Source organism: Magallana gigas, chromosome 9, assembly GCF_963853765.1.
Source record: "Magallana gigas chromosome 9, xbMagGiga1.1, whole genome shotgun sequence".
Lineage (NCBI taxonomy): Eukaryota > Metazoa > Mollusca > Bivalvia > Ostreida > Ostreidae > Magallana > Magallana gigas.
Window position 1 is genome coordinate 27,866,160 of NC_088861.1, and position 16,935 is coordinate 27,883,094.

General features: G+C 32.2%; 1 protein-coding gene across 3 annotated transcripts; it reads left to right on the top strand.

Annotated features, from left to right (window-relative positions):
* Positions 1-2,953: 2,953 nt before the first annotated feature.
* LOC105323054 (neuronal acetylcholine receptor subunit alpha-10) lies at positions 2,954-14,218 on the top strand. Of its 3 annotated transcripts, none has more exons than XM_011422010.4 (8): positions 2,954-3,061; positions 3,317-3,468; positions 7,566-7,711; positions 8,577-8,621; positions 9,118-9,227; positions 9,689-10,221; positions 10,577-10,752; positions 12,989-14,218. In XM_011422010.4, exons 2-8 carry the CDS (start codon positions 3,426-3,428, stop codon positions 13,301-13,303), a joined length of 1,368 nt encoding a protein of 455 aa, XP_011420312.3. In that variant the 5' UTR covers positions 2,954-3,061; positions 3,317-3,425; the 3' UTR covers positions 13,304-14,218. The 3 variants fall into 3 exon arrangements, with proteins under 3 accessions (XP_011420312.3, XP_011420313.3, XP_065926681.1); XM_011422011.4 differs by having other exon boundaries at positions 2,956-3,061; positions 3,292-3,468; XM_066070609.1 differs by lacking the exon at positions 2,954-3,061 and adding an exon at positions 3,066-3,189.
* The last annotated feature ends 2,717 nt before the right edge of the window (positions 14,219-16,935 follow it).

Genomic DNA, 16,935 nt, shown 5'->3' on the forward strand with positions numbered 1-16,935 from the left:
TTTTCATCTTTAGACAACAGTTTTGGACAGCTTTGTGCCGAAACAAGCCATTTCAAGAAATGTTTACATTTTTATTCTCAAAAGTACATGGGAAAGTTGTAAAGTTCATTTTAGGAATAAAATGTCAGTTGAGTTTTCTTGCTTTATTTCGCGGGGGTTAGGGTTCGGGGTGGGGGGGGGGGGAGGGGTAAGGTTGTTACATTTGTTCACTCGTATAGAAGTGCTACATTTGGCTTAAAAAATATTTTAATTTTATTGAGTGGCTTACCTGATTTTTTGAAAATATGTATTTTAGCTGCTTCAAAGTAGCATTTCATTCTATAAACTTTAAGTTTATGGGAGTTATGTCTATTTCCTCTTTATGAATTGTGTTGAGGAATGATCTCCTATTGGACAGTACTGTCTAGATATGCTGTTGAGCATTTTGTTTTAAATTCGCCCTGTTTATAGATAAAGGAATATGATAAATATATAGAGAAAACATTCTTTGAAAATTTTTGTCTCAAAAACTGAAACGACGAAATGGTTTGCCGTTTTACATATGAATATTTAAAACAAAAATTGAAATTGAAAATCTTTTTTCATAAGATCTTTTCTGCTAAATTTTCAACATGTTTGTATTTGATTCCATAAAGCTTTATTTGTTCAGAGTTATGGTTCTTGTTGATTAAAGGTCTATCGAGCTAATTTTTTTCTGTAGAACTACAGTTTTGGACTAGCAATGATATTTATTTTACTTTAAACCTTAAAAATTTACTTTCATCATTTATCTATTATTAATCAACAATGGATTTTCAAATTCAATGAATCTATTAAGTGTACTCTTTTTGAGGACGTGTCACGCATCGATTAATGACAAATCAACCTTTTGTCTGTTCAGAATTTAAAAAATAAAAATTAAAAAGGGCGTATACTTTTTATTTTAGTAACATTTCATGCAAAACTGTGTATCTTGTGTGTTTTCATTAATACATGAGCTATATCTTAACCACCAGATCTATCTCAATTAGATAAAACTTGAGCATACAGTTAACCAGAATTGTACATGATGTTATTAGATTACTATAGCTAGTGACTTTCTGAAACGACAAGACTCAGCATTTTGATATTTCAATAATAGAGTTTAAGGAGATATTCTTTGTAACAGTTGAATGAGATCTGTACAAAATATGGTTTAAAAGTTTCTTTTTGTCTGTTAAGGATAAATGAACTCATTTACCAATAATTTACTTTTGTTTATATTATATTTGTGGTATTTAATTATTTCCTAATTTCATTTTTTCATAAATGAATCAACAAATATACACAGTCAGACTCTGTCTGCTTAGTTATAGACAATTGCGTACATCTTTAAAGGGACTTGGACACGATTTGAATTTTCAAATTTTATTTTTCCATTTTCAATGTTTATACTGATAAATATAGAAGTTCATAATGCCATGTCAAAATTTGAAGTCAAATATCAAGTTATAAGCAAGATACATCGTTCATAATTCTTTGTTTTGTAAACAAACTCGAATATTGTCATTTTTTACATAATTTTTTATGTGTTGTATTGGTGTAAGTTTCAATCAAATGTATCTTTCTTTTGTTGATAATAGTATTTATGAAGATACTGCATTAGTTTAAATTGTTTTTACTTGACATTTTGTCAAAGAAATAGTAATTCTCTACATTACATTTTATGTAAACTGCTTTGTTTACATAACAACCAATTCTAAATACCTCAGAGTGAGTGTATTTCGCTTGTAATTTGACTTTAGCATTCAATATTTTGGTCAATCATTTAAAATGCACCAGTAAACCATTTTATACAAAAAATAAAAATAAAATTTTGGTCTTAAATCGTGTCCAAGTCCCTTTAAGTTTTGCCTTGCCATAGTACATTTTACTTGGAGCATCTTATCCATTTTAGACACATTGCAATTCGACGATTGATAATGAGATATCCGAAATGTGGTAATTTTATTTGTGTACAATTTTGTGCAATTGTTTTTAAGAAGTTCATTCACTTTATAAAACATGTAACGACGTTTACATGCACTATGTACAATAAAAACAGAACATGCAACTAAGTCATCATCATTTGTCAAAGATGAAAACGGGCTGTTTTATCCAGTAGATTTAATTGAAAGCTTTTAACGACAAATTTATCAAACGTTCTAATTAGACAGTTAGAAGAGCAAAATGTTGTCGAAGAGAACAGTTACTGTTTAAAGCCAACATAATATGTATGTTAGAAACAAATTATTTTGAGATCAATTAGTATGGGAAAAACCTACAACCGGGCATGCAAAAAATAAATCATATGAGAAAAGTAATTTGGGAAACCATTGCATGATTTGTATTGAACACAACCATGTGCTATAAAAGCCATTGCAGTTTTCTACTCAATATGATTTGCAAAATAGTTATTTCTCCCGTCTTGCTCTGTAAATAAAAGATGTAATGACTATTACTTTAAAATTTAATGATCTTTAGTTCATAACTTGTATGTTATGATCTCGAGGTATTATTTAATGATTTTTTTTCTTCAGTGAAATACGTAATTTTAAGTGATACACATTTTCCGCGTTCATGATGTATTTGTTTACATGAATCACATAAGTAAATAAGTAAATAAGAAATGAAAATTTGTTTGCATAGGACAAAGACTCTGTATTCATACTCACGTAACAGTGTTTTAGAGTTTTTCATTATATCGATGTAGAATTGTAACTTGATAGTTTTAATAGCATAACTATGTACATTTTGCACTACGAGACTATGTGCACTTTGTCGATATGTTATCTTATACCAGAAGTTTTAAAGAACGCATGGAACGATTATCTATACTACTAGAGATAAAGAGCGTTTGAGTATCTTTTGTCATTATGTCGACATGAAGAGCATCATTGATCAGGGAGCAAGAGAGAGAAAGAAAGAAAAAAACGATCCTTCAAATCGATGTTTAATCGGAAATGTAAATAGTAGGGATATTGATTTTTTTCCCTGGAAGATCAATTAATAACATGGCTTTCTATGTAAAACGGGGCGAAATGCAAAGTAGATCGAGGACTGGGTAAGTTGTTATATTGTAAAACTAATGACTACACTTCTATCTAATTAGAAGTGACAATTGCATTGGAGTGCATGTCGAAATTTCATGACAAATTGACCAGCAATTAATGACTGAGAGACCTCCATAAGGTGTTTCGTGTTCGATCATTAATTAACATCACTGCAAACTTTTCAAATGCGATCCATCATTTATATTAATTTACTCACGAGTTATGTATAATTTATTAACAGACCGATATCAAATTTTCTGGTTTAGAGGCTGCAGCTTTCTGTGGAGAAGTGTTTTCTGAATCTTCTGTCAATGCTGAAGGAGCACACCGCAAAGCGACCCTGGAACCTGAAAACAGTTACAAGATTTTGACATCATGGCATCCTGTGATATATTTATAATACTGATAAGTCTCAGTGGTAAGACGTTTTCGTCATAATTTTATCACTGTTTACTCTCTCGCTCTGTCTGTCTGTCTGTCTGTCTGTCTCTGTCTGTCTGTCTGTCTGTCTGTCTGTCTCTCTCTCTCTCTCTCTCTATTTCTCTCCTCCTCCCAAAAGTATTTGTACATAAATGTCAACATGTCGTTTAGCTTGTATTTCTTATAATAATCTTAAAATTTGCCATTGGATGCAATGCGTAGAATTATTTTGTTTGCTTTTCTTAGGAACCAATAATTCATTTCTTCGGATTACATCAAATTTACTCAACATCTGAACGTCCGCGTGGCTTCTCAATGTCTTATTTATTACCTTGTGTGTCTGGTTCTTAAACAAAATTGGTACAACTGTACATTTAAAATAATATTAATGATAAAGTTAATTCATGTACTTGTAACTTACAGGGAGTGGGGATCTACTGATCTTAAGGGGGTGGGGGGGGGGCTCCTTTTAATTGAAGTGGGATAATCAAGGGTTTACTTTTGGTAACTTTACAATTGAATCTAACAGAATCTGATATGAAATTCACGCGATACCCCCAGGCCCAATCTTATACCAAACTTTCGTAGATTCATAAAATCAACTTATTCTAATGATTAAAATAGTATAATTTATGCAACCAAGACTTCGATTATCTTATTTCTAGAGCAATATAAGTTTATCTGAGGGCCTCAAGAGGGATACACGTATCCGGCCATTTTGTTTTATGTAGATCAAAAATGTATGCATTTCATAAAAGGACTTGCGTATGCCAAAAACTATACAAAAGTGTTATGATAAGATTACAAATCAATAGATATGGTATTTTACATGCTGTTTTGTATAACGCAGCACGCGGGTGCATAGCAATGCTCTTTTTAATCAATTTTTAAAGTCAATAATCGTGCAGCTACATACTTAAACTGAATATCAAATGAACATCTTTTATTAAAAACGAAAAGAGGTCAATGATGTCCACTTTTGAACCAACTGTTGAGAACAAAGTTGAAATTCTTAAAAAGGATGTCAAAAAAAACTATCAGACGGCTAATACTTGTACATGTACATGTATGTACAAAGTGACCGGACATCCCCAAAATCTAGATACTAACTATATGTACCCTCACTACACCTTGAAATATTTTCTCAATCAGCAGAAAATCACTCGATTATGATAGATAACATCATGGATAAGAAGTATTTAAGTCAAATAGGCAATAAAATGTGCAATTTTGGATGAAAAATTACATTTTAGAAAAATTACGATCTCAGCGAACCTTTCTTAGAGCCTAAAGAACCCAGCTAATGATATATGCCTATGGAAATAAGAAGACATACTTGAAAGCTGTGGATTCATTCAGTAAACATGAACAAAAGCTCCAGACGGATTCGAACTAATGATCTACGGTTTAGAAGCCCAATACTTTAGCCAACTACGACGATATACAAGAGTAACGAACGGTATAAACAGTTGAACAAAATATTTTAATCGCCATCTTGTGACGTAGTGTCTTAAAAAGTACAAGTCTGGGTGTAGTGAGGTACCTTAAGGTATGTAACTGAAATGAAGGGTATAAGAAAACAGTTATTGACTGTAATTCGGGTAACATATGAATTGTTGGAACTTCAGGTTGTTGCCTTCATATTCAGCAGTCATTAACCGTATCTTATATCTATTAGCTTGAAAATAAGTTTAAAATCCGTGGGAATGAAAGCACACCCCTATAAGCGCCAATTCATGATAATCGTGAATGTCACTGCATAGAAAAGATGTGCTGATTTATTCAGCTATATCTTCACCTTTCTAAACGTCAAAACACAGAAAATGTTAATTTTAAGGATTTTGAGATAGGTTGGGGGGGGGGGGGGTTAAAATTTGGTCATTGGAGAGCATCTTTTTAATGATGACAACTTCCCACGTGAGCAGTGTAAATGCATTCTGTCATATTTTTATGGTCCTTAATTCTGAACGTCATATAACAGAAAAAGTTACTAACATTTCGAATCATCGAGGGATGGGTGGGTTATTCGTCATGGGAGATGGGAATGTTAGCAAAATTTCAATATATATACCCCAACTGAATACCTAATTTCATTAGTAAAAAAATATAATACTCAGCATGGCTTAAACATTTTAATACAAAACGGTCTTCCCCCCTGTTTTCTCTCTACCTTTTTCTCCCTTTTGTCTTTTTCTCCCCTCCCTTTCTTTTTCTTCACTATCTACATTCTTATCTCTCTCCTCCTCTCCGTTCACTCCCATCTTCACCTCTCTCTTTCTCTCTCTCTCTCTCTCTCTCTCTCTCTCTCTCTCTCTCTCTCTCTCTCTCTCTCTCTCTCTCTCTGTGTGAATTTCGAAACTGGAAAAAACAGTTCACAGCACATAACACAAAAATTGTAAATTGCTAATAAACTGCATTGCAAGAGATATATTTGTTTCAAAACTCTTTTAAAGATTCGTAGGCAATGACATTTTAACGTGTTAAAAAAGGCTATCACTGCATGTCTGACGCATATAAGAATTGATGATTGATTAAAATTGAGACATGTTAATTTGGATTTAATTGTTCGCGTTGGCTCTGCCGTTCAGTTTTCGTGGTATTTGTGGGTAGCCAAATCCCACGATGTTACATCCTCCACGAAAACAAATTTCAAAGAGTTAGTTTTCTTATTAAAACTGAAAACCCACGCATTCAAGAAATTACATCACCATCAAAAAGCAAAAAAAAAAAAAAAACCAACATACACTCCACGAAAATTGGCTCTCACGATCGAATTTAAATGATTCCACATTATGTTTGAAGTAGCTCTGGAGTTCATTCGGACAACAAAGAAACAACTAAGAAATAATTCTACTCTACGAAGATTTTACACGTTCGAGAGTAAATTGTTTGGAAATTATTAAGACAAATAATTTCCTTTCTAAGTGACCAATATTGGTAAAAATATACTAGTACAACAAACAAAACAAAATAATAATAAAAACTAGAGCAAAGCTCGTTGCAAAGCAACGAGTGGGTCTTCCGTTAATGTCGGAAGTAAAGCTGGAAGTTCCTGTAAGAAGCAGAGCTCTTAAACCATTAACAAGAGTAACTAAAATAAAAAGATGAAAAAATCAAATATTCCTGGTACGACTTAACAAAATACGAATGATTTTAGGTACGACTTAACAAAAACCTTTTCGATTTTAAGAACGACTTAACAAAAAAAATCCGAATGTGTTCAAGTACGACTTACCAGGTATTTTTGGTACGAGTTAACTTTACTTTGAACATTACGCTATTTCTTAAACCAAGGACGCGGAATCAAAGTTTCCGGAAAAATCAATTTTTAAACTCCGATATCTCTGTAATGCATCGTCCGATTTTCAAACGGATTTCAGTTTCGTATTCAGCATGACCAACTCTACAAACTTCGTAAACATTTGAAATTGAAACGAAAAATTCGAAAAATCGAAAATTTTAAAACACTTCCGGTTTGGACCGGAAGTGACGGAAACTAAAATCCAGCCTTATGTCCAAATAAAAACGATCAATGCTTCAACACAGAAAATTCCAAGTCTGTATCTTAAAGCGTTTTTGAAAAACGCCCTGGACAAAATCACTTTTTTAAAATTTACAAATTGACGTAACGTAAAAAGGAACGTGACGTTGTAGTTGTAAATTTAACATCTTTGGGGCACAATAATGCTACATCATCCCTGAAAGTTTCATGTAAATACGTTGAAAACTTTTTGAGATATTAAGCTTTGAAAAAGTCAGAAAAATAAAGAAAAAGAAAAAAAATAATAATAAAAAGAAACAATAGAATAACAAGAGGGTCTTCCGTTGAAAACGGAAGACCCTAAAAAAACAAGTCGACGGTCGCGGTACACGGCGCAGGCATAAACTTAATAATTAGACTAATAAACTTAAACAATTAGTAACTCAATAAGTGTCGGTGGAACAACAATTCATATCAAAGGAAATCAAATTATATGTTCATTTTGCCTTTTATTGTCACAAACGTGTGTGCAAGTTTCGCTAGTGTTTGAGTTGAAATACGGAGAAAGTTCAAATCAGAAACAAGAGTTATTCATTTATATTATATACTTACAGTTATACAAGCTCGAGCGCACGTACTTGATGACGTCATATCGTCGGTGTTCCGAGGGTACAAGAGTGAAGTGCGGCCATATTGTAACAAAGCAAACAACACGGTGGTGGTAACCATTGATATCGGCGTCAGGCAGGTTGTGGATCTGGTAATGAATTGGTTAAGAAGAGTTAGCAATACTTAAATTATGCAATAGGGAATGCATGTACAAGCTAGTCCACATGGGCCCGAAAGGTTCATTTTCAAACTGCAACGTTGTTAGAGATGTATGATATTTTGTCTTTATTTGCATTTTCCTTTCACCAAAATAAAGATACATGACAGGGGAAAATTACGATGATCCTGACAACAAATCGGCGTCGTTGTCATTAAAATCGATTTATTTGTTATTTAAAGAAAGATGTATTTTAACCAGAAAACACTTAAAAGCTCTGCATGACCACAGGAAAAGTAGTCGAGGGGAACAGCGTGGGGGAAGAGGAATGAAAGCGAATCTGTTTACAAAATCAAATAGTTAAGAATACTTTTTCGACGTTGAACAAAAAAATATTCCTTCAAATTATCGTTATGAAAGAATATCTATCATTTATAACCTATAGACCACCATTTTAACTAATACCTGATCAGAGAGTAAAAAAAGCCCCCAGAACTTCAGTTTAATCTCTTTTGCGAGCCCCTTGACTCAAAGCACGAGTACATCTATTTTTCTGTCTGTTGTACTTTCTACCAAATTGTTAGCCAGGTACCAGCATGCTCAGCACGTTTTCTAATTTTTGTTTACAAATACTGAATAGACTTGCGAAATCACGTGATCAGGTAATAATGAATATTGGAAGCTGGGGCATTTACGGATCGGGTCGGTCAGTAAGTTATTAGTAAGTCAGTAAATGAGTAAATAAGTAAGTAATTGTTTATATAAGTCAAACATGCCTGTATTTCAAGTAATTTAAAATTTTATATAGATAAAAGATATAAAAATATCTATCTTTCCTAATTTTTTTTTTCTTTTTCAGAATGAACCTAAACAAACTATCAACATCGGAGCCTGGATGAGAATGGTAAATAATAAAAACAGTCGATCGAGAGAGAGAGAGAGAGAGAGAGAGAGAGAGAGAGAGAGAGAGAAGAAAATATTTTTTTTAAGGATATTTCCTTAATATCATTTAGAAGGCCTAATTTCATTTTTTAAAAAGGATTTTACATGTCTATTGAACTATAACCAAATACATGTAACGATTTACATAATCATGCATTCCGTTGCCTAGGATAATGTAAAGTCCCAATTTTTATCATTCACAAAACCAAAAGAATAAAGAATTGGCAAAGGAAATATTTAGATGACAAAACTACTCCATTTGTCTAGGCACACTTCTTATCGTGATTTTGATTCTTGTTGACAACTACGTTCAAAGACTTGCAAGCTTGACGAGATAACAAAACCAAACCGTAAATTTCGTCATCAGTGACATCATTGGCGATCTCTTATAAAACAAATTCAGAACAATAAATTACATCATCAGTGACCTCATCGGCGATCTATTTTTAATTTTGTAGAACTGGCTAGACTGTAGACTGAGATGGAACAAAACTCTGTTTAACGACATTGAGACTTTTGCTGTACCGCAAAATAAAATTTGGATTCCTGACGTCACTCTGTATGATACGTAAGTGTATCTTGTAATTAGATACTTTGAAAGAAAAACCACATTTACTTATTCTGTCATGTCTTTTCAAATCAAAATAAAAGTGTTCTGAACTGCGAAAACCTGCGCTTTTTGCACATATGTTAATTTTATAAATTTAAACACAAAAAGAAACTTAACTTTCTGATGAATTAATTGTACCTACGTACTTAGTCCTTGTTGCACTCCAGGCACATAGAACAATGACTAGGTATTCCCATTCTTCTCTGTTCTTATGCTATCCTCTCCTCTTCTCTGGTAAGTTTCAAATCCTTAAGCCTTTTTTGACGGTTCCTTCTGGGGTTAGTCTTAGTGCCTCTCTTGTGATGTCGTTTGTTTGCTTTCTTAACACATTACCTATCCATCTCCATCTGTATTATTGTCCTCGTTTGTAATCGTTTTAATTATTTTTAATTAGACAACTTTGTTGTTGCGTCTTGTAGTGATGCAGTGGCTGGACTCCCCGGTATGAGAGACTACCGGGCTGTTGTTCATAGCAGTGGCGCAGTGAAATACCAGTTTCCTTCCAATATTAAAGCTTCCTGTAAAATCGACGTCTTTCACTTCCCCTTTGACACTCAGACCTGTCGTCTCGTGTTCGGTTCCTGGATCTACACGGGCTCCGAGGTGAACCTTGTCAACAAAAGCGACACAATGGATATGTCTAGCTTCATAGAAAACACAGAGTGGGAGGTCGTCAGAGCAGACGCTATGAATGTCGTCAACTATTACGGAGACCAGATCTACCCAACTTTCGAATGCGTGTTAAGGTTGAGGAGAAAACCTCTGTTCTACGTCATGAACCTGCTATTTCCTTGCTTTGTGGTGTCTTTCATGGCTGCCCTGGGTTTTGTGCTTCCACCAGAAGCTGGGGAGAAGGTGAATCTAGAGATAACAATCTTGTTGTCCCTGGCCGTTTTTCAGTTAGTTATTGTGAACATGATTCCAGCTTCCGGAGAAAAGGCACCATTGCTAGGTTTGTTATACTCTCTTTGAAATCAGTATCCTTAAAAAAAAATTAAAAAATGACCCAAACAAGAAACAAAAGCAAAGCAAGGATAGGTTTATTTTTTTAATAGTTGAAAACGAATGTATTTATTATCTTTTTCGCGGACAGTTTTAATTTGATTCAGGCAGAAGAAGATTTGCCACTTTTAATTATATCTTCAAAGTAAATGTTTATGAAAAAACAATCAGTTCTTACTATTTGGAAAAAAATTCATGGTTAAAAATAAAACCCTAATTTTCGACTAGTAAATGCAAAATCACTATTATTTGAAGTTGTTATGATAATAATGACATAATATCTTAAAATACTAAGCATATTGCAGCAATATATTTCTTGGCGTCCATGGTGTTGGTTGGATTTTCCTGTCTCATGACCGTTGTTGTCCTAAACATACATTACAAAAACAACGGGCGAGTCTCACCGCGAATCAGGAAATACGTCATTCGACCGCTCAAGAAGATCACATGTTTACACACAGAACAAAAGCATGACAAAAATGTAAGTAAACTAAGACATAGTTAATGTTATTCTTTGCATCAGGGTTGGGGTCAATTACTTGGAAATGTAATTTATTACTTTCAAATACATTAATAAAGAAGAAAGGGCAGTAAACTATAAACTAGTCAGTATGTGTTACTTGCAGTTACAATTACACTGATTTTTTAAAATGCAATTAATTACTTTCAATTACTTTGAAAAATGTAATTAAATACATTTCAATTACTTTTTTATATCTTAAGAATATATACATGTAGAAACAGCATTGAGACACAAAACTTTTTTATGGTAATATCTTTAAAGGTTTGCATTCATTTTAATCATTATTCATAGATTTTACTTTAAAATTTATATTTTAAAATAATATATGAATATCATAATGAGTACCAAAATCCAGTGTCATCGGGTTCATGTTTGGTTCTACACAAGATATTTTATACTAAACTTTTAGTCAATTACTACACTTGTTCTTGGGTATGAGAGGGCTTCAGGCCTGAACAAATTAAACCTTCTCTGGAGTGTCATGTTGTATAAACACATCAAACATAATGAGACAATTAATTAATGTATAAACACTAGGCTGAAGCCCATTTAATAAAGGTATGCAACTTAAACGTTATTATTGAATTTTCGTCTGTCATTCGCCTGTTAACCCTATATACCTGTACATGCATTAATTGTAACAGAGTATTTAATTTATTTGAATTTGGAATTATTTTGATTTTTGGAATTTAGGGTTTTTGAGAAAATTGCCCTTAATTACACTAACTTAGACAAGTAACATGAATTTTTATTGTTTTATGTGTTAGTTTTACCTAACTTAGTCAACTTACATGAATTTTTCTTAAAAATAGTCTAACTAAGGGCAATATCTTAAAAGCCCAAAATTCCAAGAATTAAAATAATTCCAAATGCAAATAATACTCTGATTTGTTTACATTTATTTGTACTTATAAAATATACTGCTTAAAGCTTAAAGTTAATGAAGAACTTAAAACTGAATATGACACCTTTTTAACTTTAACTTTTAAATTTAACTTTTAACTTGAAAAAAAGTAATTGAAATGTAATTGAAAAGTAATTGAAAATACATGACATTGTTGGGAATGTATTTAAATACATTCAATTAATATTTGTATTTGAAGGGAGACTCAATTACAAATTACTTCCAGTTACTTTGAAAAGTGTATTTAATAACATTCAATTACAAATACTTCTTTCAATTACCCGATCCCTGCTTTGCTTTATTTCAGCATATTATTGAATAAACACATTTACATACATGTACATTAACAAGTGTATACTGTAGTTATATTTACCAGTTAATTTCATGTTCATATTTTTCAAATCAGTGAAGATATTTTGTAAAAAATTTGATCAGTGCTTGTTTGTTTCATTAATATAAATAAATGTGCATTTACGTTGCATTTGTTAAAAATGAATTATTTAGGCTTGCTGGACTGAGTCTCGAAAAACTGTTTTTTTGCCAGTTTGTTAAAGAACAAGTTGTCGTTTGTTTTTATTTTTAGAACGCTCGCTCTTAATTAAGGTGCCTCACTACACCTTGAAATAGTTTTTCAAATCAGCAGAAAATTACTTGATTATGATAGAAAGCATGATTGATAAGAAGGATATATGACAAATAAGGGGAAAAATGTGCAATTTTAGATAAATAAAGGTATTTTCAAAAATTTCATTCAGTAAACATAAACAAAAGCCCCAGGTGGATTCGAACTCATGACCTGCTTTTCAGAAGCCTGATACTTTAACCACTGCGCTTTAACGATATACATCTGGAGCGATTGATATAAAGAGTTTAACAAAACATTTAAATCGCCATCTTGTGACGTAGTGTCTTAAAAAGTATAAGTCTCGGTGTAGTGAAGTACCTAACATTGATAATTCTAATTATATATTTCAAAGTTTTCTAAACAGTTATACAATTAAAGTATTTCGAAATTTAAAACGAATTGCAGACGTTGTCCTGACATTCTCATGTTTGCTCAGTAACTCTGACAAGTAACCCAACGTAATTTTTATACAAAACAATTGCACGAGAGGTCAATGAAGCCATTTTTTGTGAAATATGTTTTCTTTCCAGGGGGCTCTACAACAGTTTCCGATGTGATTGAATAGTTTTAAGGGCATAATGATAAAATCACTTCGTTTGTGAAGAAATGAGAAAACATATTAGAAATGTAATTTAAATTATAATAACTCATCATATATCTTTTAGGATAATTTGTACACCACGCAGTATGATAACGAAGAAACCGTATTCAAGAATTGTCAACGCAAACCTGTTGATATCAACTCAGATGAGAACAATGAGCACCCCAAAGGGACGAGATTTCAAAAACAATTACTAGATATTCTGATTGAGATCAGAGATTGCATTTCGTCAATTGTGGCCAATCAAAAGAGGGACTCGGAGCCTTCTGATTGGTCAATTTTAGCCATTGCCTTGGATCGAATTTTTCTGATTGGATACTTAGTGTTCACGTTTGTGGTGTCACTTTCCATAATGCTTACTGCTTCATCTGGAGACTGATTGCATAAAAAAGCTTGCATTTTTTCCGTTGAGATGAGTTAACGTGGAATTACACACCTGTCAAAAGTCTCTCAAATTAACAATAAATTATTTGATTATGAAAGATATAATGATAAATGAACAGTTCATATGTCAAATAAGCGAAAAATTTGTAGTTTGGGGACAAAAAATGAATATCTAAAAAATATCAAATCAGTAAGTAACAACAAAAGCCCTTGTGGGATTCGAACTCCAGATGTACAGATCACAAGCCCGACACTTTATCCACTCGACTATAGTGTAAGTCACTTGTTACCGTCATCATTTTAATAAATCGAAATGTCGTTTTGATCAGAGGTCAGCCATTTTGTGATGATGTGTTATTCCACTTTAAAGGTAAATGGCGACATCGTGTACTTTTTTGCTTATAAGAAAATCATTAACAAAATAGATTTATTCATTTACAAACATACAATGTCATCAGTGCAAATAATTATATTTTACACATGTATATGTTCCATCATAGACCATAAAAAGATATTCAAAACTATAGCTATATTTTATGATTTTGAACAATATATTCTAGCTGCTCTGTGAGTGAGAAATATTATCTTTGAGACAATGATGTCTTTGAAATCTTGAAATGCAAAATATATATACACGTGGCGAAAAATTTGCCTAAAGAGATAAGTAGATAAAAGAAATTCTACCAATATTTTGTTTTTTCATTTTACATAACCATATAATTCAAACCAATGTGTAGACAATAGGATTGATTTTATTTCTTTTAAGGTTGTCAAAGTCTTAACTGTTATTGTGTTTGCTCAAGTTTCGCGAGCGCCTAGTTGAATAAATATAGTATGTAGATTATAGTATGCTTTTCAATTGATAAAAAACACTGTGTATGCAAATGCAGTTTGTTTTATTTTGTTTTTTTCGTTAGATTGTGTTCTAGAATACAGGGTATTTGAAACACGTACAATACAAAATAGTTCTTGTTATGGTGTTATTTGTTATCGATTATATTGACTTTAAATCGCGCTCGTTAGATTTGATAGACAAGGCAATTTACTTTTAATTTCTTTAGAGATTTATTTTAATTTAAGTACAAACGTCAAATCCTGTGTTTAACCCTTTCTTCCATGTGTTTTCTTCTACTTTAAAAAAATCATATATTGAAGGTTAAAAGGGCTTAATGTTTGTGGCCCTTTTTAGGCTACAGAGTAATTGGAAACATTTTCCCTCGTTTTATATTTGCCCCTTTCGTCCTCCTTGTCAGCGTACGAATTTCAAACTGGGCGAATCCCAATGTCTAAAATTTTTCCGTGTCAGGGCGAATTTTAAGACGAGGCGAAACTGGTTGCAAGTGTAGTAGGGCAAAAATTACTCAAAATAATAGTTCAATGCCTGGAAAAGTTTAAAGTCGATCTGATGGTAAAAAATGTTAGTTACCTAGCCTCTTTAATGCCAAAGAAATGATAAAGGTAAAGTTTAAGACATAACGGTTGGTGATACATGTTATGAGATATTAATTTAAGTTTGGTTCATCAAAACTAAATTAGACATGTCTTTATCAGTTAGCTAATGTGATGCTAGCTTTAACCAAATTCAAGAGCCTGTATGTAGTACGTAAAATAAACGCTTTGCTCTTTAGTCTTTGTGAAGGGGTTAAACCTGCAATTTAAATTATAATAAAAATTGTCTCAAAATGTATACAGCTTATTTTTCATTTTTGGGGGCATTTTTTTTTTTTTGAAAAAAGGAATGTTTATGTAACTTTTCATAGAGACACTTCTGCTAAAAATATTCTTTAAAAAAATAATGTACATGTGCTTTTCCCATGGATTTTATTGTGAACCAGAGGTAATGATTTTCTTAATTCCAAAGGAATTGTTTTTGGCTTGATAGGCCCTTTAAAGTCTTACATGTACTTATATTCTATTGATCAAAATTTACAATGTATAAGATAAGAAACAATGACATATGGTGATAGCGAACAGTGTTCAAAATCAAAATTCCAAAAGGGAAAAATACAAAACAGGAGCAGAACAAACACGGACCTCTAAATAATTAGAGGTATATGATCATGTTCTATGGAGGAGTGATTATCCTTTGATGACTGGTCACACCCATCGTGTGCTCTTTGTCGTAATCAGGAAAATCTGAAAAGTTCGTAGTCAATAGCACATTTTCGGGTTGCTGCCGGAACACCGTTTTTCTTTTGTATGGCAATGTAATATATTATGTACAAGGAGAGGACATTTTAAGTTTTTGGAACTTGTGTCCAATCCTTTTGGCATTAGTCAATAAAATATGTCACTCAACACCGTTTTTCTTCGAATTTTAGACATTAGATTACGTATAGTCAAACAATTAGTATAAAAAAACACCAGTCAGCTTGTCACATAAGAAATGTAATAGTTATGAATAAACTGCCGATAACAAAGTATTAAGATTTTGCTATTCAAAGTGAAATCCATTTCTCAAGTATTTGTCAAATCAAAAAAAAAATCTACTTTAGAAAAAGAAAGCGTTTTGTAATTAATCAATTATGAAAAGATAACTGGATACAGATCTCACATTTTTTTTCATGCAGTCTCTCTTAAATTCTTTAAATATCACTACGTCAGGTATCCACCAGAATTATGCAATTGAGCGGTATAAATGATAACAAAGAAGAAGGTACAGTTTCTTTTAAAATTTGCCCTAAAATTCAAAAGTTGTTTAAATCTCCTGAAAATACTCATGTAATATCTTGAACATGTGTGTATATGAAATGCTAAGTTATACAATTTTATCTTGTTTCAAAACAAAATTATGACTTCAACATTTTGGCATATTTCTATGATTTAGTCAGAAATGGTGAAAAATGGTACATTTTCTTATAGTTTTTTGAAGAGGAAAACGTGTGCGCAGCCGTCGCCCACAACAAAATTTAAATATTTTATGTGTTTTAACATGATAAAGTTATTATGTGAGTTTCATCGTGGGCGATGGCTGCGGACGTAGTTTTCTATTTTAAAAACCACAGAGGAATTGGTGTCTTCTGCTTTTATGAAAATTACGGGAAAATGCACTGTTTGTGACGTCACCATTACCCCTGTGAAAGTCTAATCAGGTAACTATTTATAGATTCTTAGTTTATGGGTATTTTTGTGTAAATAAATCTTTCATTTCCATTTTTGGTGATACTTTTAAATATCACTCTGAAACAGGGCAAATATGACTGAAACTGTACTAATTAACGGTAAAAATAAAACAAATATTGGTGGAAACCAATATTTGTTGATTTATGAAATTAAAAATGTTTTTGACGATCAAAAGACTATGTGCGTTATTATGCATTTCTCACCCCCAAAATTAAACTTTAATACAAAATTAAAAAAAATAATGTTTATATCAATTGAAATCATATTACAAATCCTACTTGAGCAGACGTCCGTTCTATACTAATAAAGGCAATTTAAATTGCGGGAATTTGCCCATTTTGGGGACGTCAAAGATGAACAGCAATGATGAACAGCAATTGGACAATGATGACTCACATCAAGATTAATGTGAAAGACATCTTCTGTATAGTGTTTTATGGAGCATTGATTTTGATACGATACTTTAAATTTAAAGATATGTTAAAATTGGGGGCAGATATTTGA